This window comes from Camelus dromedarius, chromosome 6 (genome assembly GCF_036321535.1).
Source record: "Camelus dromedarius isolate mCamDro1 chromosome 6, mCamDro1.pat, whole genome shotgun sequence".
In the NCBI taxonomy this organism is placed as follows: Eukaryota; Metazoa; Chordata; class Mammalia; order Artiodactyla; family Camelidae; genus Camelus; species Camelus dromedarius.
In genome coordinates this window covers 60993044-61019246 of record NC_087441.1, presented here as the reverse complement: position 1 = coordinate 61019246, position 26203 = coordinate 60993044, and the positions used below count along the sequence as shown (strand labels likewise).

General features: G+C 38.3%; 1 protein-coding gene across 6 annotated transcripts in view; it reads left to right on the top strand.

Moving 5' to 3' along the window:
- The window catches only part of ORC3 (origin recognition complex subunit 3), a 66567-nt gene extending 40496 nt beyond the window's left edge, over positions 1-26071 (top strand). Inside the window, exons 14-20 of one of the 6 annotated variants that reach the window (XM_010987711.3) lie at positions 8011-8144; positions 10823-10899; positions 11846-11946; positions 16231-16372; positions 17991-18107; positions 19036-19115; positions 19633-26071. In XM_010987711.3, coding sequence (XP_010986013.2) covers positions 8011-8144; positions 10823-10899; positions 11846-11946; positions 16231-16372; positions 17991-18107; positions 19036-19115; positions 19633-19738 — 757 coding nt within the window. In that variant the 3' untranslated portion in view covers positions 19739-26071. The other 5 variants (XM_010987710.3, XM_031456017.2, XM_031456018.2 and 2 more) reach the window with 5 other exon arrangements.
- The last annotated feature ends 132 nt before the right edge of the window (positions 26072-26203 follow it).

Here is a 26203-nt window from a genome sequence, read left to right as displayed (position 1 = left end):
CTTTCACAGCAGGAGCAGTGGATGACTACAGCAATGATTCTTGGATTGTGGGTAGTGAAAAGTGTGCCCCTCTTTTTAGGATAATTTGCTGCCCCCCGCACCCTGTCAGTTGAGAATCACTCATCTAGAGTTACCAATTTTTTTCCGCAATAAGGAACCCAAAGCCAGAAACATGGAGTGACTTACCTGCAGTTGGCAGAGCTAGAATTTAAATCCGAATCTTTAAAGTTCAGTCAGTGTTTCAGCCCTATTCCAATTATTTGAGAGGTGGTATAAAAAGAAATTTATATGGGTTTGTGGCCAGTAGTCCATGTTCAGAGCATACCCAAAATTTTTAAATGAGCCAGCAGAGCAAGCTTCTGTGGACTCACACCGTGCCTCCCATCTTGACACTAGTCATCTTGGCACAGGGGGTGGACATAAATGAAAGGAGCCACAGTGTCTGGTCTGCTTGTCCCGATTGTAACCTTATGAGCTTGCTACAGAAACAGATTTGTAAATTTAAGTTGATTGATAGCTGAAGGAATTTACTTTAAGCTGAAAGAGATTATTCTAACGTCTGAATAAGACTTTTGAGTTAACAGTAATATATTAGCAGGTCAGCTCAGCTTTCATTGAGTTAAAAAAAACATGACCCAAGTAATATTAACATTTGATCACTTTAGCTTAGTTGAAAGAGACCACAGATTTGGAATCTAAATAATGCATTGTTTCCTGACCTTGTAGATCAACTTTAGATGATATTTAAAGATCTAGTCATGAAAAAGGACACTGTTCCACAGTCTGTGGGATGCTTCCCAAATAGCAATAATTTAACTTTTGATGGTCAAGATTTGTCTATGCAGAAGCCATGGGACTGCACCATTAAAATATGATTCCTTTTAGAACAGGGATTGCTAACCCTGAGTTTGCATCGTATCAGATCCTTCACAATTTTCTGTAGGCTTGTGGTAAAATCAGACAAACAGCTGAATTATTGAAGCTCATTTTAAAGCAGAAGTTGCTAAGAGTCACTGTTTTTGGAGTAATGGTTTTCAGGCTTTTGTGTGCGTAAGAATCAGCTGAGGTGTGTAGATTTTTGCACTCCCCCCAAAGATTCTAAGTCTGACTGTTTGGAACTTGGGTGTGGTGGTCAGCAGGAATCTGCACTTAACAAGCACTTTACCTCATGGACAGGTGATCCAGGGACCACACTTCGAGAAACACTGTTCTAGAAAATAAAAGGGAGTAAGAAGGAGGTACAAAAAAATTGAGGGAAAAATGAAGCCATCAAAGAAAAAGAGAAAAGTCTTTGTGGAGAAGCTGGATAGCATTAGGCAGTTGATCTTACATTGGTTCCAAAACTGGACTAAGGTATTCCACTACTAATAGTGAGCAATGATTTTTATCTCATAAACAAAATAGTCTGAATTTGTATTTTAAGGTTTTCTTTATTAAACATTTAATGCCTACTACTACTCTGCTACTTTTAAAGTGATAGGTTGCTAAGAAATACTAATTTAAAAAAAATCAAAAATAGCTGATCAAAGTTAGACAACTTTTTTTTAGTTCTTCTGAACTCAGGGTTGTACTTTTGTAGTGTGTCAGTAAAATTTGTATATATTTTATCTTCCTAAGTTTGTTTCTAACCATATGGTAAAATTAAATTTATTCATTTTTACATAAAAAAAAAAAAAGCATGTTGTTGTTCCACAGAGGGCACCGTGACTTTCAGGTACTCCCCTACAGGAGCCAATTTGAGACTAGAGAAACTATTCTTCACCTGAGGTTATCAAATTCTTTACCAATGCATAGCCATTGCCTTGTTCATCCATTCAAAAAATAATTTTTTAATGCTTGATTTGTGGAGCCACTGACCTGATGACAAAGATGCCCCTGGCTCTTACCTACAGTGAGTTTTGGCCCAGTGGGAGGTAAAGGTGGGTAAGTAGACAGGAGTTACAGTACAAAGTAAAAGTGCTGTGTTGGGTGAGGTGTACGGTGCCAAGGAACTGACAGACTGAGCAGTTAACCTCTGTTTTGGGAGGTCAAGCAGTTTCTCAGAGGAAGTGGCCTCTAACATGAACTACCAAGGCTTAGAAGGAATTGTGCGTATTTTTGGTTTCTGTTTTGCTTGTTATGATCACATGTGATTGCTTTGTTGTGTTGTCTTTGAAGAAAATCTCTGAATTTTTTAAAGCCTTTTTGTTTTGTTTTCTTCTAGTCTTTATTGATATATTTGCAGGTTTGAGTCTTTGAATATTTTTCAGAGCTGTTTTATTGATGGTAGTGTCTATTTAGACCTTGAGAACGCATTATTCAGAAGATCTTTGCATTAGCCATGGATTGGCCAGTTTCTCCTTAGAGCCTGTTCTCATTCAGACATTTATATAATCAGTACTTAACCAGAAATTACTGGCTTTCTGCATGATGAAGCAGAACACTCATTGCCCTGCAGGATGGTTGCTTTTAATGATTGCTAAATCATTCTCTTTCTGTCTTAGTTAAGGGAATTTTTTTTTTAAATATAACAACCTATAAAGCTTTTTAACACATTAAGTATCACAAGCTTTTTTTGAACCATTTACCTGAGAGTGATATAATCATTTAATCAAGTTGGTTAAAAATAAATAGCTTTTTCAGCATTAATGTGGCCTGTCTTAGATGTGTTTGTTTTTCCTTTCCCTTTAAAGTCATCTAGTGTGCTGGTTTTCAGACATCTAGTTTTGATACAGTTCGTCCTCTGTGTCTGCAAGTTCCACATCAATGGATTCAACCAACCACAGATTGAAAATGTTAAAAAAAAAAAAAAATCAAGAATTTTGAAAAAATCAGAAAAAAAAAGCACATGAATTTGCTACATGCTAGCTATTTAAATAATATTTATACTGTATTAGGTTACACTGTATAAGTAATCTAGAGAAAATTTAAAGTATTAGGAAGACTGTGCATAGGTTATATACAAATACTATGCCATTTTATATAAGGGATTTGAGCATCCTCAGATTTTTGTATCTGCAGGGGTCCTGGAACTGATCACACATGGATACTGAGGGACAACTGTATATTCTTTTCAAATTTATTCTATTTCTTTTAAAGCAAAATGTTAGATGGAATCCATCAAAAATTGAAAGCATTGTCACACTGTGTCCAGTTCCTCCTCTCTCCTCTCTTCAGCTGATTTCGTTTTTGTATTCTATTAAAACTACTTTGACCAAGGTTACCATTGACCTTAGTGTTTCTAAATCTAGTGGTCAGTTCTTTATTTTCATTTGCATTAACCTGTTACCAGTGTCTAACACAGTTCATTACTGCTTCCTTCATGACTTCCAGGCCCAAGAATCTCTTGGTTTTCCTCCTACTTCAGTGCATGCTCCTCCCCCTCAGTCTTCTCTGGTGGTTTCTCTTCTCCCTAACATCCTAACGTTTCGGTGTCCCAGGGCTTAACCGAAAGCCCATACTTTTCTCCTGAGTGCCAGACTTCTGTGTTCACCTGCCTATTTACACCTCCACTTGGATATCTGATGCACATCTCATAGTAAACATGTTCAAAACTGAATGCCTGATCTTCCCCTTGAAACCTACAGTCTCTCTGCAGGGTCTCTATCCTTCTGATTGTTCAAAGCCAAAAATTTGGGTTCTGCTTTCAGAACCTGTCAAGAATCAAACCTCTTGCCACCTTCCCTCCCTGGTAGTAGCACCATTGTCCAAGTCACTGTCACCTCTCCCCTGGATTATTGCTGTAGCCTCCTACCTGCTTTCCTTGCTTCCACACATCCTCCCCTACAGGTTTTTTCTCAAAATAGCAGTCAGAATAATCCTTTTAAAATATGTCGGATAATGTCAGTCCTTTGCTCAAAACTCCCGTTTTCACTCAGAGTAAAACCGGAGTCTGTACAATGACCCTTCATGACGAGCCCTCCGTTCTTCTCTCTGATTTCATCTACTGCTCGGCCTCCCTTCCACTCCAGCCACCTCAGCCTCCTTGTTTTCTTGAACAGGCCAGATGTACACTCACTGTAGGGCCTCTGCCTTCATTGTTCCCTCTGCCAGGAAAAGCTCTTCTAGATTCTTGTATGGCTGTCTTACCTCCTTCACATGTTTGATCAAATGTCATCTTCTCAATGAGGCCTAAAATAACCATTTTAAAGTTGAAGCCTATCTGCCCTTTCCCCAACCCTTCCCCCTTACTCCACTCAGTATTTTTGCATTATATCAATTTTTAACATACACATAGTAATATGAGCTAGACAGTATTTCTTGTCTCTGCGCCGTCCCCACCCCACCTGTTAGGATGTAAGTTTCATGAGGACAGGGCTTTTTGGTTCACTGAGGTGTATCCTAAATGCCTGGTGCTTACTTATTCAGTAAATGTTCACTGAATCAGTGAATGGTTTCATGACTGACTAATGGTTGAAACCCACTTTGAAAACCCTGTTTGAAAAATGCTGGTCTAGTGGCCAGACTCAATCCTTAGTTTTCTATTTGGGCTGCTATATATAACAAACTTTGGGTGATAAATTAAATTTTTCATTGTTTAGTGGTTTTCAGTTAATTTTGGTCAGTTAAGTTTGGTTTGTCCAAAGTGCATGTTGGAGTCACTCTGATAATCTAAATGAAAACATTTAAGTACTTTTCTGCTATTACCCCTTGTGTTATATAGCTTTGAAAGCCAGTCATTCACTCTTAGCAATTTGTACTTTCAGACTTTTTTCCAGGCACAAACATATTAAATCGTACTATATATGATATTTCACAACTTGCATTCTTTTGTTTTTTGAATTTGTCTATTTGATTGGTTTTGTCATGGTAGTTACTTGTTTTGCACCTAATATTCTACCATGGATACTGGGTCTCAAGATGCAGTATAACATGGTTGGGAAGTGCATGGATGCCAAGACAGACTAGGTTCAAATCCCAGCCTTGCCAATTACCAGACCCTGGATAAGTTTTGTAAGTTTTGTGCCTCTGTTTTTCTTATCTCTTTATGCGGGAATAATAGTAGAACCTGTATCATACAGTGTTGTGGGGGTCAAATGACACTTGGTATATATACGTGTGCATATAAATGTTAGCTGTCACCCCCTGTATTACTTCATTGTTTATCACCATTATGTAATATCCCTTGAGTATAACTCTTAAATTAGTCCTTTGTTTGATACATGGTTAGGTTGTTTCTAATTCTGCATTTTTACAAACAGTAATCACTGAGGTTATGTGTTTGCACATTAGTATAATTATTTTCACAAAATAAATACATTGACTTTCTGAGTCTAAGATACAAACACTGTTGTACCAAAGTACAGCTGCACCAACAGTTTGTCAGTATTTGCTTCCCTGCACTCTTGCTGGTGCTGGATGTTATCAGACTTAAATATCTCTGTCTTCTAGTATTTCATGATTGATGGGCTAATTCTTCCCCCACACCCACACCATACTCATATTTTTATTCTTTCTGAAATATATTGAGGTAGCGATCTACTTTTTTCAAACTTGTTATTTCCAGTACTCCCCATCTCTTCCCTACTGATTTGAAATGCTACCATTGTGTCATGTGCCAAATTCTCACATAGACCTTGATCTCTTTCTAGACTCTTTCTCCCTTCTGTTGGCCCATCTATTCCTATACAAGTATCATCTGATTTTAATCACTATAGCTTATACCTTTTAACATATTAATAGCCCCATTACACACACTCAAGTATACACACATTATTCCTCTTTTTTAGGAGCAGTTACTTTTCCAGATAAATTTTAGAATAACTTGACTGGGCTTTTAAAATATACCCACTGGAATTTTGTTTCAAAAAGTGTTTAAAAATATAGGTTAATTTGGAATGAACTTACATTTTTATGACATTGAGCATTAAAACTTGAAATGTCTATTTATTCAGGGCTTTCATTTTTTGGTGTCTTACACATATGTTCTGTAGTTTTTGTTGCCATTTTGAACATGTTCTTTTTTCAGTTCAGTATAAAATACTGGTTACAGGTAAATGTAAGGTATTAATGTGTGTGGACATACTGTTCACACACACTGTTACACTCTTTAATACTTCCGTCGTTCTCTTAAGACTTTCTAACCTTACAGTCATATCATATTCAAAAAATATATCTCTTCCTTTCTGATGTTGGTGCCACAACTTCTTTTTTCTTAATTTGTTGTAAAATGCTTTCTAGGTGCTGTTGAATAATAGTGATGGTAGCAGGAATCTTTGTTGGTTCTTTGTGTGTATGTAAAATCTAACTGAAAGTTTTTCATTAATAACTTTATTGAGTTGATCACATTATTAGCTCTAATCAGCCTTATTTCGACTCTTGTTTTATATTAAATCTGAGAGTACTTGGGAAAGTGTAAGATTGTTTGTTACTCTGGAAAAATAAGAACATAGTATTTGGCTAAGAATACGAAGAGTGATAATTGTCGGAGTCCCTGGAAGTTTAAACCCGGGATGACAGATCTGTCCCTTCCAATCAACTGCCACATTGAGAGGTATGCTTAATAACATTTGCTTTCAAAATTTTATGACATAGTGCCACTTTTTCTTCCATCCTGAAAATGAATAATAGACCTCCTCAGCCTCTGTCCTTCCAGCAAGCCTGTGCTATGAGTCCTTGGACCCTGGAAGTGCTGAGCTTGTCTGTTTGAGTAGGGCTAAAGGTCAGGTATGACACATTGTTCAAGAGTATCTGACTTTGAGTTAACTCTCTTAATAGTTTGACTCCATCTGGGCGATAGAAGGCCAGAAGTTTTATGTAACCTCAAAAATCAAGAATTAAGTGTGTTGGCTTAGGTTTCTTTGACCTATTAAATGCCTTTCAGTCACACAGATTATACTTTGAATGATTATTTCATTGTTGTAGAAAGAGGAAGAGAAAATATTTTTCCTTAAAACTGGAGAAAATTTACTTTTTGTCCACTTCTACCAGTTTCCATATGTATTGACTGTATGACTGTTTTCTTCATTTGTTTTGGGGTTGGTTTTGGTTTTTGGTTTGTCTGGGTTTTACTTTTAGTTGAAGTAACCAGCTTAATTTCTAGGTAATCACAATCTACTTAGCTTTATTATTTTTTTTTCTAACTCAGTAGTAGTAGTATTTTCCCCAAGTTTTTTTATTATGAAACATGTCAAAGATAGTTGTCTTACAGAATGGCCCAGATTCTGGATTTGTCTGTCTGTTTCTTCATGATAAATATAAGATCTTTTTATCATCGTACTTTCATCTGTTACTGAATATGATCTTAGGGGAAGAGATCCTGTAAGTAATGTCTCTGAGAATAGGATCTTAGTTTTAGAGTATCTGTGTTCCTTCTCTGTTTCTAACAAAGATTTCCTCTGTGGCCTTGAATGAGTTACACAGTCATTCTACCTGTGCTGTAAAACAAGGAGAATTGCCTACTTGTTTAAAGTTCAGTGGATTTACTGACTGATGTTCATAAAGCCCATAGGTGATGTAAAGCATAGCTAAAGTGGCAATAATAAAAAATCATTATGATATTTTTTGGTCATTTAAAACAGGCTTTCATGTAGCATGAGTGTTATATCTTCAGCAGACATTTCTTGGCTCTTATTTATATAGTGTAGATCTGAAGAAAAGGGAAACTAACCTTAAATGCCTAAAGTGTGATAAGCTCTGTGCTGGATTGTCCACATGCATCTTCTCATTGAATTCTTAAGCCTCCATCTAATTTGTGAAATGTATGAGTTCCTATTTCCATTTTATAGACAAGGAAACCAAGGATGAAAGATGTTTAGTCACCTGTTCTATATTATAAACATAGTAAGTGCCAGAGCCAGGCGATGAACCCAGATCTTCGTAAATTTTCCAAGTTGAGCTTTATCATGAGAACTTTTCCGAATGCTCATGATTATCACATACATTGAGGAAAATCTCTCCCAAAAAAGTTGTTAGCTACTAATGAAGGATTTGCACCATCTTCTTCTGGCCAGAAACATTTACTGTGTAGACAGTGTTAAGTATATTAATTTTCCAGTTATATTACATCTCCTGTCACTGATTCTGTTCTAGGATGTTGGCAAAGGATGAACTGATATCCATACTTCAGAAATGTTTCAAGGTTTTTAAGTCCTCTTCTGAAAAGCAGCTTGGCAGCTCAGCAAAGAAAATAGAAGAGTTCCTGGCCCAGTTTCAGAGCCTTGATGGTGAGAATATAATATCTTGCCAGTTCTACTGGCTATGACAGTCACTTAACTAAAATAACATGGAAAACCCCACGTTCTGATGTGCTGAGAGATGGAGAGATAACATAGTTCGTGATCAGTCAGTATACCAAGCCTCAGAATATCACATCTTGACAACCACAACTAGGCCAAATGGGTCTCTTCCAGATTTGTTTTAAAAAATGAAAACCAGCAAATGAGCAGGAAAAAAAATTTCTTTCTCTGGATGGATTGTTTGGAGGACTTACCTTTAAAAAAAAAAAAGCAACAAAAAGAAATCAAAAGGATTGGAGAGAGTAACAGGGCATCATAATTGAGGGCTCCTTTTAGATGCTTTTTCTTTAGCATTTCATCAAGTTCTTCATAGATTTCAAAAACACTGCATAAATCATATGAAAGCCTGAAAATTAATAGCTATGAACTGCTTTCACAGCAGCGAGGCTTATTGGTATGCTGATTACCAAGATATGCATGAGGCTTGCTTTAATCAGATTTACAAAGCTTACTCTTTCAGTCCTAAATGAACTGCGGCCCCTGGCATTTCAGTATTGGAGGGCACGGTTCATTTTGCGTGGCCTCCGCAGGATCGTCATTTGTCGGGTGCTGGGGTGCCCGCTTGAGCACAGGTAGCCTGTTCTGCTCTCTGAAACTACAGGACATCTTTGTTCTGAGGTGGGGCTCCCTGGGTGATACTGATCTTTAACTTTTCCTGGGCTCTTGCTCTGTTTCTAGCACCAAAGTACTCTTTTGGTAGAACAAACAAAATGACCGTGCACTTTTTATTTTCCCCTATTGAAGGCAATTTTTAACACAGTTTGGAGAAAAGAGGCAGCTTGGTGTATAAGCACCAAGATTGAATGTGGTGAAAAGATTTCACATGGGATGTCCTTCTCAATCCTTTCTGTGTTTGGCAAGTGTTCCTTTGTCTTAAAAATCTTTTGGATTTAGGAAACTGCTTTTGCTGAAATCCCTCCATAGCTGCAGTGCTAGGTACCTAATGAGTACGTAGCCAGTGGAAGAGGAAAGAGCCAGTTTGCTCGACTGGAATGGCTGGAGCCTGAGGAGGAGCCGCCACACAGGACAAGTTGGGCAGTGCTCTGCGGTGCATTTGCATGACAGTGTGGCTGAACCATTTTCAAATCATAAAAATTGTATAGGGCTGGAAATTGGTCTCATGGAGATTCCTGAGTCCAGCTGCAGCAGACACTAAAGCCCAGGAAGAGGAAGTAAGTTGCTTGAGATCTCACAGCTGGACAGGGTGGCTCCCAGCCTACAGCCCACCTTTTTCTTAACCACCAGCTCATTGTTTTTTTCCTCACCATTTCACAGTTTAAATGCCACCTAATTAATGGTCACTGGGACAGTCAGGGGCCACCCTTAAGTATCTAAATAGGGTAAAAGACTTAGAAGAATATAAGATAAATTAGGTAAATTTCAGTCTTTTACAGAATTGGACCTAGGGATTTTTGTAAAATGAAACTGCAGATATTATAATTTTAATTAAAGTTTCTGTAGCATAAGCTAGTGAATAAATTCTGTGATGTGCTAATGCTAAATAAAGGAATGTAGTTTTTAAAAATGGGAAGGTTGGAAATTAAGATGATTAACAGTCTGAAAAACACAGTATTTTACAAGTTGAAGTGAAATCAGTGTCTTGAATAAATGTGCTTCTCTATTTTCAAAAGTGACACATTGTTAACAACACAGTGAAATTAACCTCACCCCTCGTATTGGACAAGTAGAAATACTTGATGATATGCGATCTCTGTTTCCTTGACAGTTATTACATACTACAGTTTGGGTCTAAAATTACATTTGGAGGGTTAAGTAGGTCAGACTGTCATATCAGATTTATTTTTAAGTCTCTGCTACATGTTAATGAAATGGGACAAAGAATTTATTAGCTGTTTTAATGTTAAGTCATGTCTTTCTTGGGCCAAGAATTATCCATAGCTAAAAAGAAATTTATTCTTTGAGAACAAGGCAGATTCTCCAGCTGCATCCTCCTGTCTTAGATTTGGCCAAATAAACCATTTGAGTGTGAAGTTCCCCAAACCTGCCCTGCACCAGGAAGAGCCTGTTAAAGCCTCATGTTCTCTGGAAACACAGATATACCTTTTATCAGATATGGTTTTCTGTTCCTTTGCTAAAGAACCATGATGCATTTTGTGTTTTAGATTATTTCAGAACTTTTGTGCACTACCCTCTTCCATTAAATAGTGTTGTGTCAGGTACAGTGAATTGGAAGATCGAGCCCATGTTTGCCAGGGTATAGGTTTGTATTGTTTACAGCCGTAGCATAATCAAAGGAACATGATTTCAGTTTGTTTGTTTTTTAAAAGCTATTACAGCAGCACAAAGATTGGAAGCTTTTTCTGTTGGTTTAGGGGTGTTTGTTTATATTTTGTTTTGTTTTCATTGTGGTCACATTTTTTAAGTTCCATAGCTGGTTTTTTGAAGACCTCTCTGCAGCACAACTTATGTAATATTTATTGACCTTAAACTTCTGGAAGAAATCGTTTATCTGATGGCACATTGATCCCTTGCCACATAAAAAAAAAAAAAAAGGATGAAACTTTATTTCCCTTGGAGTAGTAGAATTGTTTGTTCTTGAGTGGATTTACCTTAGCTGCTGTATGTTGGTTGTATATTAAAAGCAGAAGCCAAAGAGGAAGAAGATACGCCTGGGTCACAGTCAAAGGGGCTTCAGAAGACAGACCTCTATCATCTTCAGAAGGTCAGATCGCTTTCTTTTCCTTCCAGCCACATGCCGTGATGCTCCCGTGTGCTCTAGATTAGCTCTGCCTGGATGTTTTTGTTTTCATTTTCAAACCACAAGTAGGAACAAAGCAGACTTTGTAACTCACTTATAAATTGAACATCCTGTTTATCCCATACTGCTATCCTCATTCTCCATGTAGGAAGTCTGGAATTTACTAGCCAACATAGGTGGAAACTTTCCTATAGCCCCAGAGAGAGAGACAATTAAATAGTAATAAAGGAAAATGGGAACATGGTTACAAAAAGGAACCTGGATTATTTATCTGATGTATTTGTTTTTCTGTTTAATCAAATTGAGAGATTCAAAGGAGCCTAACTCATTAGTTTTAGATGCTTTTCTTAATTTGAAAAAAATGCATATGGAGCAGAAATTGAGCCTCAGTGTATCTAGTATAGTCTTTTTCAGATAGTTCTAACTTTAAGATCTTGGTTGTCAAAGTAAAGAACCTTCTTTGCACCATGATACCAAGTTATGATCAATGTAGAATAAAGTATCAATCTAAGCAAAATAAAGCAAATGGAGTCTGTTCTATTAGTGTGGCCAAAGAGCAAGGGTTTTGGTTTTTTTTTTCTTTTTTTTCTTCTTCTTCTTCTTGTAAGTCCTTTTCTTAAATGAACTAATGAGCACTCTCCCTGTGGATAATTTAGTGATGAAGCAAGCTGCCCTTTTCCTCTTTCCTTGAAAAGGAACTTGGTATTTTTTTAAGCAAAACACCTTGGAGAAGAGATTCTTTCCAGTCCTTAAAAATAAAAAAGAAACACAGCCCATTTTGATCTGGTTCTGTCTCTGCACATCCTGTCCGAGGGCAGAGGCATCTGCTGCCTCTGCGTGAGCAGCAGAGCTCCCCTCGGAGGGATTTGCTGTCTCAGTCACCAGAAAAGTTATGTTCTTCCATCCGTAGTCCTTACTGGAAATGAAGGAGTTAAGAAGAACAAGTAAGAAGCAGACCAAATTTGAAGTCCTCAGAGAACAAGTTGTGAACTTCATTGACGGTCTGGTGAGGTGAGTCTTGTTGTTGCTCTTAAGAGCTAAAAGGCAGCCTATTTGCCCAAATAACCCTGGTGTGATAGCTGTTCTAGCCAGGCCAGGACACTTCTCCTAGATTAGGCTTCATGCTCCCCTGGCCCCTCCATCCAGCTTAGACTTGTAGTTTTGATTCCTTTCCCATCGTTATTAAGGTGGCTAATTAAATGACTTCGTTCATTCTTTCATTGCCATTTCAGGAACATGGGTTTAAATTTGATCTGGTGCATTATTAGGCTGGGGCGGGGATGGGAGTGGAAACAGAAAAGTGTTTTTCCCCTTTCTAGTAAGAAAGTGCTTGCATCCCACTTTATCCTTGCTCTGTCTCTGCTAGGAGTATGCTGGTCTGGGCCAAGCCTGGAAAACAGATACACCAGACCAGCCATAATGCTCTATTTTATCCAGAGTAAAGAGCTTCTAATTCTAAAGAATACCAGTGCAATTCATTATTATATCAGCCCTACATTCATAGTAAATGTAGAAGTCCACCAGTCCTACCTGTATTTTAAGATGATTCCTTTCTTAGGAAATCCACATCATTCTGATTTTTGGATTTCCCAAGAGCCAGCTCTGTGTAGCTCTGTAAAATCACCCACCTAACCTGCAATTGGGACATACTATATAGAAAAAAAATGAGAAGTGTGAAATATAAAATGATTTAATAGTTAAAAAGTAGGAAAAAAAACTCTTATCATTGTTTATTCTGTTTCTAATGGCAATTCAGAGTCAGCAGCAGGCTAGGCATTGAATGGAATCGAGTACTACAAAAATAGCAGCCCAGTTATTGAAGACAGAGTGGTTTTCTGTTAGATTGCCTGTCCTTCTTGAAAGTGAACAGTTCCATTTTGCAGGACAGTGTGGGGGCCGAGGCATTGTTCCTAGTCATTCGGGAGAAATTACTAATGTCATGGACGAGATCCAAAGGATCAACCAAGTGTGACAAGAGGAAGGTTACAAGGAGAAAAATGTGTCACATGAAAGTGATGCAATGCAATGTTGAAGTGACCTACTGGCTAGAAATGACCTTGTAGAACTCGTAGAATTAACCTTGCCCTCCTGGGCTTTCATGTTCTTGTAGTTTCTAGCCCCAAGTTCCTAGCTCTTCCCTTTTACCAAGTTATAACCATTGTAGTTGCCAAAAATAATTTTGCAATGTAACTTGGCATAATTTATAGGTCAAATGTCATATTCCTTTCTAAGTTCCCACAGATCCCAAATTGTAAACTCTGAAACCAAACAACCATTCCCCTTTGAATGATCTTTAATCTACTATGTCTGACCTGTCAACTTTCTGAGCTGCTGAAATAAAACTAACTGTGATTGAAACGTTTTGTGTTGTAAAAATCAAGAAATTTTCCAAGCCAGAATTTACTATCTTTACCAAGATAGAGCATCCCGGAAGGGGAGAGATTAGGGTTGTCGCCTATTAGAGCTAAGAGGGACCTGAGGGGTCATGTGGCAGCTAAAGCCCAGAGAGAGGCTGGAACTTGTGGAAAGTCACCCAGTCCCAGTCTGCTGACCTCTGTCAGAAGGCCTGCTCCATTTCTCCACACTGTCCCCAAGGACCACATCACAGATGTTTGTACAGAGCTTGGAGTTCTGGAGAAAAGATGTCCTTTAAAGATAAGTATAAGCAGTAGGCTCCAGGAAGCAGAGTTCCTGGTGTACCATGGGCAGCTCTTGTGAAATTACTGAGTTGAGAATAAGTTGCACTTTCTGAGTTACTATTTTCACCAAAATGCAAGCTTCAACTTTGTAGCCTCTGTGGATAATAAGTGGTCCTGCCAGTTTCCCCCAAACCCCCACGTCTTTTGCTTGTGGACGCTGATCTGAGTCCAAAATGAGCATCATGCAGTGCTCTAGTGCCAGCTTCACTGCTGATTCCTCACAGCAAGTGCACAGCAGAAGTTTATTTCTGCGCCAGTCTCCTCAAGTTTGCAGTTGGACAAAAATTCTGATATATGATGATGTTTTGTCACTGTTGTTCAGCTAGCTTTGCCCAGTGGAAACAAAATGCAGGCAAATATTTTATTTTGACTCTGCTGGAAGTTCTCTGTGGATATCCAGGAAGGTCTTTTGTGTTGGGAATTACTGGAATCTCTAAACATTAAATAGAAAGACATTAAAAAGGGAGAGGAGGACAAATATGAGACAGTAGTTTTTCTGAAATGGACTCTAGCAGGGACTTCAGCATCTTTTTCTTTTTTTCTTTGTATATGTGTTTTTATTGAATTATAGTCAGTTTACAGTGTCATGTCAATTTCTGGTATACAGCACAATGCTTCAGTCACACATGAACATACATATATTCACTTTCATATTTTTCACCATAAGTTACTACAAGATATTGAATATAGTTCCCTGTGCTATACAGTAGAAACTTGTTGTTTATCTATTTTATGTATAGTAGCTAATATCTGCAAATCTCAAACTCCCAATTTATTCCTTCCCAGCCTCTTTCCCCACCCTGGTAACCATAAGTTTGTTTTCTATGTCTGTGAGCCCGTTTCTGTTTTTTAAAAAGTTTATCTTTTTTTTTTAGATTCCACATTTCAAGTGATATCATATGATATTTTTCTTTCTCTTTCTGGCTTACTTCACTTAGAATGACAATCTCCAGGTCCATCCATGTTGCTGCAAATGGCATTGTTTCATTCTTTTTTATGGCTGAATAGTACTCCATTATATATGTATACCACAGCTTCTTTATCCAGTCATCTGTCAATGGACATTTAGGTTGTTTCCATGTCTTGGCTATTGTAAATAGTTCAGCATGATCTTTTAATGACAATCATATATAGTGATTGGAGAGAAACACTCTGTAGTTGCTATAGGGATAGTTTATAGTCAGAAGTTACAAATGGGTAGCCAGCCATCCAGGTAGGCAATCGGCATCACAGAAACCATTCCTGAGGCTACAGCTTAACTTAATCTTGAGTAAAATGTTAACAGTACTTGAGATATAGAATGCTGGTCCTCAGGGCCAAGTTAGAATCACACACTCTTTGTAAATTGGTTTTATTTCAATTGACTGGAGAAAGAGCAGCATCCAGAAGTGAAATGAGCAGGTAGCCAGGAGTTCTTGAGACGGGCAGGACGGAGATGGTGAGGAGTGATGTGCATGGTTAATAACTGCCTCACTTCCTCTCTTCCTCAAGGCCAGACCACATGGGTGGAGCAGATATGGTGGGATTTTCTAGGCAGTACTGTCCTCTCCAGGAGGGACGAAAGGCAGGACCCCAGGAAGAAGAGTAATCCCCTGGTGGCTGGGCTGAGGGGGCTGCTCTGTTCTGCCTGCACTGGTGGGAAAAGGAGCTGACACAAATCTGTCATGTGGCCAAAATACTTTAGGCCCCAAACTGACTAAGCCCCAGGAATCTTTCTGAAGGCGTATGAGTTAATGACTTGAACTGAGTTAGTGACTTATTACTCTCTGGGTTATAGGTGCCAAAGCTTCTCCCTGCTAATTAGCTACCCTCTGGGCCACCCAGGAACCTTGAACTGTCATGGCCGAGACCAGCTGATGGGCTCATTATATATTCAAAGTGAACTTTTTAATGCTTCATTAAAATTGATTTGTCATCTGTCTCATAACTAAGATAGGAGAATCCCAAGTTGCAGTGGGTTTTTTTTTGTAATAACTGATATTTTAATAATAAACAATTTGCTTACTTTTTAATACTCTGAAGCTACAGTTTAGCCTTTTCTGCCTATAAAGTAAAAAAGTAATTCTAACATATAAAAAACTTTCCAGGTCTTAGTTCTGTGAGAGATAGCAATTAAAATATTTTCTGTGGTCCAAAAAGAATTTTCTAAATTCTTAGTTCCAGGTCTGAGGCCTGTGTTTAACATTGCCAAGAGTTAAATGTTTGCTATGGTAAGGGATACAGAAATCTCTTTTTTCTAAATAATTTTAAGAAAGCATTAATACTTTAAGAAATTCTCCCTTACAGATTTTGAGCAGAAATGTAATTTATATACATTTGTTCCTAAAGGTTTAAATCAGAACTAAAATTGTTTCTTGTACTCCAAAGCCAAAGAGTCTGGAAGTTTTAAACAATATTACATAGAAGAGGTAGAATTCTGAGTGCAGCTGCACTGGATTTGATATTTGGGTTTTGTTTCACTTGTTTGGTTTGGGTTATTGTTGATTTACTTTTTTAAGTAAATTACTCCATCTTCCACAGAGGATTGCTAGAAATCTCATATGGAGAATAAACCTGTGCTTATCTGAAAGCTGATACCTGACTCTGGCGGTTTCAGGGAATGCCTCCTGCCCCCAGAGACACAGCCGCTGCACGAGGTGGGGTACTTCAGCGCGGCCCACACCCTGCGCGAGCGCCTGAACGCCGCCCCACGGGTTGCTCTCCACACCGCGCTCAACAACCCGTATTATTATCTCAAGGTAGGAAGCCGCCATTTCTGACAGTTTAGTTCAGACTCCAGGCTTTATGTACCACAAAAACATTGTAAATTTGCAGTTCTAATGATCAGGGAATTGGAAGGTCAGGGTTGCATCTCTTTCAGATTATGTTAAAAAAAATTCTTTAGATTTTTAGAGGGCTTTTTCTAGGCCAGTGAACCAGCGCTGCCAACTTTTGATCATGTGTAATTGTCTTCTCCTTCACGTGATAAAACCAGATCATAGGCACTAAGACTTGAATTTACTGCTCCTACTCTTGAAAATAAAGGAAAGGTTTCCTACAGATGTAACCACAGATAATAGGTCAAACCATGTGGCTGAATGAAATTACTTAAAAGGTCCAAATGATTGTTTCTGATGGAAAAAAGAAATACTTTGGAATTTCATCTTGGATTTTAAACCAAAGATCTACTCTGAGAGTATCTGCAGAGCTGAGTGTAGAGGATGCCAGCAGTCAGCCAGGGATAAAACTCAACTCCAGACACACTTGCCAGTACCAAGCTGTTCTTTTAACAGAGAGTTCAAGACAGTTCAGAATTTTAAAAACCAACTTTTTTATGACCAGGTAAAGTGATCACTTTAAACATGTCAGTAAGCGATATTTCAATTATATATACACACATAATTTGTTGATAATTTGCTAAGTTAATATTAAATTGTTAATAAGTTATCAGCTCAGTTAAGCACCTAGAAATCTTGCAACAGAGGATACTTAAGAAATGACTTCATAAAACCTATGAAGAGCGTTCCAGTGCACTAGTTTCCTGTCCAAAATGGCACACGAACTAACGTGCTAAGCATTTCACGAGACTACTGAGTAGGAAGATGTAAATTAGTGATTTTCAATGATGGGGGCAGTGAGGTGCTTGAATAATTTCATATTTACGGCACCAAATATCAATTATTTTTATTATATAAGTGACAAATTAAAACTTAAAAAAAAATCTTTTTGGCCAATAGTAGGTCACAGAAGAGAACTGGTGTGATTTCACAGTCTTTGGGAGGATATATTACAATTCTCATGGTATGTTTGAAATTCTGTTTCTTAGTAAGAACCATCGATTTCAAATAGGTTGAAGAAAACCTGAGGATTCTGTAGGGGTTAGGATCTGCAGTGTTGACAACACAGCCTTCTTTGAGAGAGAACTTACAGCCCTGGTGGTGGTGTGTTAGTATTTATCAGTACATTGTTGTAATTGCTAGAATTCAGGTAATTACAAATGTTGCAAGTGGCATTTTATTGAACATCTATAAAATTCCATAAACTTTTATGGAAACCAGAAATGCATTAGAGTTTCATCAATTAATAATGTATGATTAAAATGAAAAAAGAAATGAATAATTTATAATAAAAATGAAAAATATGCTTATCTTCTTTCTGATCCTGAGACTAGTGACTAGGAGCAGGCAGATTCTGACAAAGACCTCATCCTAAGCAACTAGCTAACTATTGGAGAGTAAATGCAACTCACCAAATAAAGGAAACCAAAGATGCCATTCATTGGCTTACTAAATTTAGGTTAGGAGGTTAATTAATGTCTGGTTTTTGGTTCCTCATCATTTCTGAAAGATAGTTATCTTAGTTTACTATTACTTCTAGAATGAAGCACTGAGAAGTGAAGAAGGCTGCATTCCAAATGTGGCCCCAGACATCTGCATAGCATACAAACTGCACCTAGAGTGTAGCAGGCTGATCAACCTTGTGGACTGGTTGGAGGTAGGTCGGGGGGGCGGGAAAGAGCAAGCTGTGTCTGTGTCCAGCCGTCCATGGCAGCTTTCCTAGGATGTTTTTATACTTTTGGTACTTTGCAACTCATCCTTAATTTTTTTAATGCCTTGTCTTTGGTTTGGGAAGCATTATAAATCACCTTATAAGTTTCTCCAGAAAAGCAGCCAACTGCTGCAACAGTCCTACTCCCCAACTCCTGCACTCTGATCTCACCCACACGCCTCAGTCAAGCCAATTCTGCATCCACACCAGGTCAAAATAAGCACATTTTAGTATGTCTAACAAAAGCTAAATTTTAGGTCAGTTCTTTTATTCCACAAAATAAAATTTTAAAGTATATTATTAACAAGCATTTCCCTTATTGCATAAAAGAAAATAGAATACTAGAATAACTACACAACAGAGGTAGCAATCAGGAAGAACAAGGAATACTTGGCAAGGCAGACAACTGTTATTTTTCTTTAAGATAAATGATTATTCTTTCCCTCTTAAGAATATTAAAACTTAACTCTGTTAAAGACCCTATTTGACAGCTGTCTTACCACCATTTGAAAATATGCATAATTGGCTGCTTCCAAGAAAAACAGGCATTTTCCTAGGGTGATGGAAGTTGGGAGGAAAGGATATAGGGCATCCTTTGCTTTTCAACTTCAAATAGTTTTGTTGGTTTTTCTCTGCACATTTCTTAGTTCTTTGAAATAGAAGATTATTCAGGTACCATTCCATTATCTTCTTACTTGATTTAAAGTGATCATCAGTATAGTTTCTTGAATCTGAAGTTTGGTGTAATAAAAAAAGTGTGCCACTAGCAGCAGCGCAGTGTTTGACCTGGCTTAAATACAGAGCCATCAAGTGCAATAAAAGATGTTTAGCGATGGCAGAGATTTTTATTTTCTTCTGTGCTGTCTTTCAAAAGGCTTTTGCAACAGTTGTGACAGCTGCTGAAAAAATGGATGCAAATTCTGTAACCTCAGAAGAAAGGAATGAAATTATCCAGTATCCTTTTAAAATCAGTTCTTCAGTGTCCAGGTAGATAACAGAGAATAGTCTATAGTTTCTCCAGATCTGCATTAGAGATTTAACCATAGCATCCCAGAGTAACTCATTTCTAAATACTTACTCCGAATTAAAAGTGAGACCAAGTCTAAAACACTTGGTCTGAAACTTCTATCAAAGTCATAATCCAGAATTCAACAAAAATGTCCCCAAACTGCCATTATTGAATTCTCTGTTTTTCTAAGGTTATTAACGTACTTTCAGAAGTTGGCGGAGAAGCAGTTTTCATACTATTTAAAAGATGAGAACTAGGCAAGTGTTAAGCACTTTTCCATTTGTATCTTATTGACAGTAGAGTCTAATTACATTTCAAGTTTTCCAGTAAGGGTTGTAGTTTAATTTAGTAGTGTATATTTGAACTGTAAACTTCAGTTTACCAACTAATGTTTTAAAATTGAGATTTTAACCTTTTTGTCAAAGATACAACATGTTGAATTTCCTTAGCTACAGCCTCCAGTGCTCGGTTTATTAGAGCTGTTTCTGAACTAGAACTTTTAGGATTTATAAAACCTACCAAACAAAAGACTGACCACGTGGCAAGGCTAACATGGGGAGGCTGCTAGAAAGCAAATGAGTGAAGCCAGAAGGATAACAGCTTAAGAGAAAAAGGAGGCCAGGGGCACTTACACATCACTGAGGAAGAGGAATGTGCAATCCCTATGTGATGTTTAAACAGAAAAGTCAACTGCTTACCCCACAGAGGACTCTATCAAAACACCTCGGGAGTACTTTAGACTCCAGCAAATAACACGCTGCCATTGTAACATTCTGTCAGAGTGTCACTGTTATTTTCAAAGCCATTAAGGAATTATAAACAAATTGTTCTTAAACAGGTATGATGTATAAGTGTAACAATTCCTTTGTCCAGGAGTATCAGTAATCTGCAGTTGATTTAACTGTACTTGTTCCTGCTCCCCCATTTCTTGCACTGGCGTTCCTCACTTTAGTAAACGAGGTGATAAGATGAATATTCTGCCGGCTTATTTCTCCTGGTGACTGCATAGGTTCTAAAACCGCCTCTGCTGCCCCATTTCCTGGCCTTACAACTTTAAAAGTCCTGAGTTGTTTGGCTTTATGCTTAAACGCAGTGAAGATTCTACCTCAGGATGACCCATCATGGAGTCTGAGAGCCTCTAAGGCCTTCTCAGATCACATCAACTTTATCAAAACCCAGATGAATAAAGTAAGGCTCAGGTGGAATGACATCTGAATCTCTCCCATGACAGCAACTATTCAATACGATGAAACAAACCTCAAGTTCATTATTTAATGTTCTATTTCCAAGAGAATTATGGGATGTGTCTTCAAGTATACTCAATCACATACCAAAATTACCATGCAAATATGACCAGGAGGGAAAAAAAAGTCCAAATTCAGTAAAGACCATTTTGGTCGCAAATCTTAGAACTATGTACCGGCAAGCCTTTGTGTGTGTGTGTGTGTGTGCGCTCTGAGGACAAATTTAATGTATAATTGTTTTAAAATTTAATATATAATTTAAACCTCATTAATTCTGGAGTGTAAAGGAGATATGAGCCCAGAGGGCATCTAAGCAGGCTCTTCCCCGCCTCCCACTCCAAAAACTGAAAGTGCTTGATGAAATACATCCCAAAAACTGCTTGTCAGAATGTTGCCAGGGTTAGAAGGGTAATCCCAAGGTACGAGAAAGAATCAACTGCAAGCCAGAGCAGAAAGTGTCTAGCCCTACAAAGCTTCGAGAGAGACAATTACCAGAGCAGCATTAGTTAGGATTGACTAAATGCCTTATCATCTTCATCTAAAAGATGCCAGGATTCCTTATTCAGCAGAATTTAAACAAATGTACATGTGCACAAAAGGCTGTCAACTTGGAAATGAAGGAATTTATATGTAAACACAAATACCACCACCATGAGGAAGAAACTGGACAAATGTAAGAGGCTTTTGACACTTTGTGTCAAAAAAAAAAACCCAAAAAACTTTAACATGTGTTAAAGACACAGCCTCTGTCACCTCAGGGGTCCCTCAGTGAGGATACGGAGCCGAGCTCTGCTAAATGGACATGATCAGAGCTAAGAATTTTCCTATTACGTGAAGTCTTCCATGATTTATCTTCACAGCAACTGTTTTTCCCTCAGTATTCTCTGTAGTCATTCCCCTCCAATCACATGCACCCTCAATCATGTTTCATTTTTGACTAAGTTAGTACAATCTAGGGAGAGAATGTGTGGATGATTCAGGACTTCCCATGTGTTGTCTGAGCGAGGCCGTCCGCAGTGGGGTTTCCCAGCACTCCATGTCTTACTAACTGGAAGACACCGTCAGTGTCTACAATGAGATTTCCTCCCGCTGTCAGCATGGTGCAGGTGAGTACCAGGTATAATCGTGTTTAGAAACCATTTCTTTCAACAACGGACTCATACGGCAAAATGCTTACACTGTAAGGTAGAGGAACTGGCCTCACAGACCAGCAGGTAGTCCTGCTTCCAGTTTTTTTTTTTTCCCTTTTGCTAGGCCCTTAGTTGAAGTCAGCCTACCTAAATGCATGTCATGCATGCAGTGAATCACTTTGATCTTCCTTACTATCTACTTAAAGATTAGGTAAGAGAGTAGCAGGCTAGAAACTGCCCTATTTTCAGTGAATATCCCCCAAAAAACTATAAAATTAAAACATGCACTGCATTTGTGGTGGCCATTAATGGAGCACAAAACCCTCAAGCCAGCATGTGAAGTGTCAACTGAATTGTGTCCATTCTTTAATACAGTAAAACCTCAATCAGAATACCTTACAAATGGGATATTCTGATGCACTAAATCTTGTGTTTAATGAAATGCTAATCTGAAAACCCTGAAGTAGTTTGAAATTTTTCAAAAACTTGAGTGTGTACCACACACCAGACATTGTTCCAGACACTTGTGACACTTCAGTGAACACCGATCTCTGCCCTCACTGCATTCTAGTAAAGGCAGTGGAACAATTAATTATATGTTACAGGGAAAAAGAAAAGAAAAACTAAAACAAAACAGCAAGAAGAAGCAAGATGTCATGCTGCTTTTAATTTTAAACAGTGGTCAGGACAGGCCTCACTGATAATGACGTTTGAACAAAAAGATTTAGCCATGAAGTTTTGTAGGAAAAATGCACTGTAGGCAGAGAACAGCAGTAACAAAGGTCCTAAGGGCAGGACTATGTGAGCTGTATTGGGGAACGGCAGAGGGGGCCAGTGTGGAGATGCATGGAGTTGAGCAAGAAGGAAACTCAAAACTGAGTGAGGTGGGGTGCAGTGCAGGTGAGTCACGGCCCCACAGACCGGTAAGGCCTTTAACTCTGATAGGTAAGGAGCCATCTAAATAGAAGACTTACTAGCCCTTTAAAGGCTCACTCTGACTGCTACGAGAATAGACTAGAATAGGTGAGGAAACAAATGAGGCAAAACAAAGAGCAGTTAGGAAGGAGGTCACTGAAATCATCCGGACAAAGAAAGAAAATACCTTAGATGAGGGAAACAGAGACAGTGAGATCTTAGATAGAACCAAGATTAGATGAAGAACCCGAGGAATTGAAGGCTGTTTTTTGGCTGAGAAACTAAAGGAATAGAAATGCCATTAACTAATTGAGGAAAGGTTTTAAGAGGCAAAAATAGTTTGGTCTTGGGTGTAAGTTTCGATACCTCTTAGATCTTCACGTGGAAATGTCACACAGGGAGGCAACTATATAGCCTGTCTTTAGGATTAGTGAGATAACCAAAGTGAGTATGACCAGAGGAGGCAAGGAGCCCAAGGTTGAACTCCGAGCATGTTTTAAAGTTCAGAAGACTAGACCAGCAGCACCAAAAAAAAAAAAGCAATTATGTAGAAGAACCAGATAGACTGAGGAGCAGCAGCCAATAAAGGGAGGAAAATCTTGCAAGACAACTGAACAGTGTTTCAAGGTCTAATGTTGATTAGATTTGGTGGTGTGGAAAATATTGGTGACTAAGTGGCTGGGTAGTGAAAACAAAGCCTGACAGGCATCACCTGTCAGATGAACGATCATGAGCCCTGGGAAAGCCATACTTTGTGTGATACATCACAGAGACCACAGCACATCTCATGCTCTTGCACAAAAGGTTTAAGCTGAAACTAATACACACTTTAGACCTAACTTCTAGTTTACAGGAAGTTCAAAGGGATAGAAGAGTTACTATATCACAAAGAAACATTCAGTAAGACAACAGGCCTAGCTGTTCCAGAAAGTCAGAATCTTGTTTGAATCCTGCTTTAGGGAGAAAAAAACCCGCAAGAGACATTTTGGGGACAAATGCGATCTGAGTATGGACTAAATGAGGGAAGCGTTCCTTTAAGTGGGATAATGGTATCGAAGTTGTGTAGAAGAACCACCTTATTCTTAGGAGACACATCATGTGTACGTTCTTTGAAGCAGTTAAAATATATAAAAAGCAAATACAGCCACATAATTGTTCACTTTAAGTGGATTGTTGGACTGTTCTTTCGGCTTTTCTGTTTTGATTTTTCCCTAATAAAACTTGGCAACAAAATTATGGGAGGAAGACGAAGTTTAGAAAATTTTTAAGTTTTGCTTTAAAGGTTATAGAACAGAAGAATCGGGTAGTACAGAAGGATTACTGGTTTAAAAGACGACGGCATGTTCATTATGCTCATGGGCATGATCTAGTAGAGAGAAAGAAAATGGATGCAGGCGAGGGCTGCTGGCACTGTGTTCAAGTGAGACGAGGTTCGGAGCTAATGCTCCTTACCCAGGGCAAGTGCAGGAGCAGAGAACTGCTGGAGCCGTATCTGAGGAGACAGGGACAGGCTTGTTAGGTGCTTTAGCAGAATATTTACTTACAAATACCAAGTACTGTATAATTTTGAAATAAGGGAGTCAAGAGAACTCAGATAAGGCAACTACAGTCAATTCAAACCCTAGCAGTTTGGACCAGCTGGGGAGCATACTAAACAGACTCCAGCAGCCTTCCCTCCCGTCTTCTGAAGCAGTCTCTTGGGGTAGAACCTGGGGAAGTGCTCCAGTTAATACTGCTGATGCAATAAATGTCTCGTTTGGAACCCGTTTTCTTTAGGGATGTAAGTCCTTGCCAAAGGCCAAAGATAGCTTTAGTGTTTTAAACCCTCTCTTTTTCCAGATTGCCTGTGTCTGTTTTAACAGAGAATCACACCTAGTGATGCTCTTGTTAATAGTGATTTACTGAACACATTACAGTAACCGAGGCACAGCACTACACCCGCACTGCTTTTTACTATAAAAAGAGTAAGATGACTGTTAGCACTAAATTCTGTAGGTGCTTACTGGAAGCAATTTCAGGGATCTTTGGGAGCTCAAAGTGTGGCTGGTATTTGGACTAATCACCACCTACTGGGTCCATCTGATTACAACTAATTTCAAGAAGTTGCCCACACTTTTTACCTTCTGAAACTACCTCACACATTATTTGAAGTCAGTAAGCAGCAGATCAGCTAGGACATCTTTTGGGTAAGGTGATATGCATAAATTTGGCTGTGGGGGAAATTTTATTGATCAAAGTGAAGTCCAGAATTTATTAACTAAAACATTTATTACTTGTGGCTTCATTCCTATTGCCAGCACTGATTTTCCTTTTCTCTTGCCCTCCAGGTATAAAAACCGCTCTTTTATAAACTTAAATCTACATGAAAATTCACACACGCTTATTACTTAAAAGAATGTTCAACATTTTAGGGTTTAAGAAGAGAGAACAATTTGCATTCACTCTACCCCTACTCCTCCACATTTTAACGTACTGCTTGCATTCTAAAACGCTAGCCCACCCTACCAGTGGTTCTTGGCTGGGGACTGTTTCCTTCCCCGACCCCAGACACTTGACAGTATCTAGAGGCACATTTTTGGTTGTCATCACTGGGGGAGATGCTACTGGCATCTAGTGGTAGAGGCCAGAGATGCTGCTAAACAGCCTATAGTGCACACGACAGCCTTGGCCCAAACTGTCAGTAATGCTGAGGTTGTCTGTATTGTCCATTAAAACCGGGCAGAATTACATCCACTTTGTTTGTGGCCACCCTGCACTATCCCTGTGTCTAAAACACTTAATGGGCACATGAATTACCTGAGGCTCTTGTGAAAGCCCTATACCACCTCTTGGCCTTGTTTCAGACAAAGAATTGGTGAAATATAATCACCACAGTTAAAAAGGGGGGGTGGAGAATCCTTTTTCTGTCTTCCACTAATTAGGTCAATTATAAATGTTCCAGTGTATTTATAACTTAATTATGCCAAAGTGGTTTTTGCTCGCTTCATTATAGAAAAGCTGTGTTTGGAAAGAAAGCGTGTGTGGAGAGGAGTTAAATGTACTGAATCATGCTTTCATATATTGTCTTAAAAAAATAACAAAACCTGGATTCTACTGGTTGAGGCAAAAACTCTATAGCTATTTAAAACTGACTTATTATTTAACATCCTATCATGCAGTCAGTCAGAAGAGAAACAATTTGGAGTTAGAACTCAGTTTTTGAAAATAGCACTCAAATCTTAGGTTATTTGGTATGTTAAAAGACTGATTTTGAAATCTTATCAGAAAATTAACTTCAGTGATTCCTGGAAGATGCTTCAAATCTTAGGTTATTTGGTATGTTAAAAGACTGATTTTGAAATCTTATCAGAAAATTAACTTCAGTGATTCCTGGAAGATGCTTACATTTAAAACACTGGCTTTATTCAAATACTACCCACCTGTACATTAAAAACAAGCAGATTAGAAGTAAATGTTTTATTCTTCCAACTAAATTCCAGTACTACAAGGGCAGTAAAACAATGATACACTGGGGGAAAAAATGCAGCAATAAACACTTGTTAAAAAGACTGATAGAATAAATAAAAACTACCAAAAAAAAAAAAAAAAAAAAAAAAAAAAAAAAAAAGGAAATCATATAAACCCATTCTGGACAACCCCAAGAAGTCCTGGAATACAGAAATGCCCTCCTCCTCCACTATTTCACAGGAAGCACTGTAGGCTATTTGCTTAAAAATGTCCTGGAATTAACATTCTAAATTATTA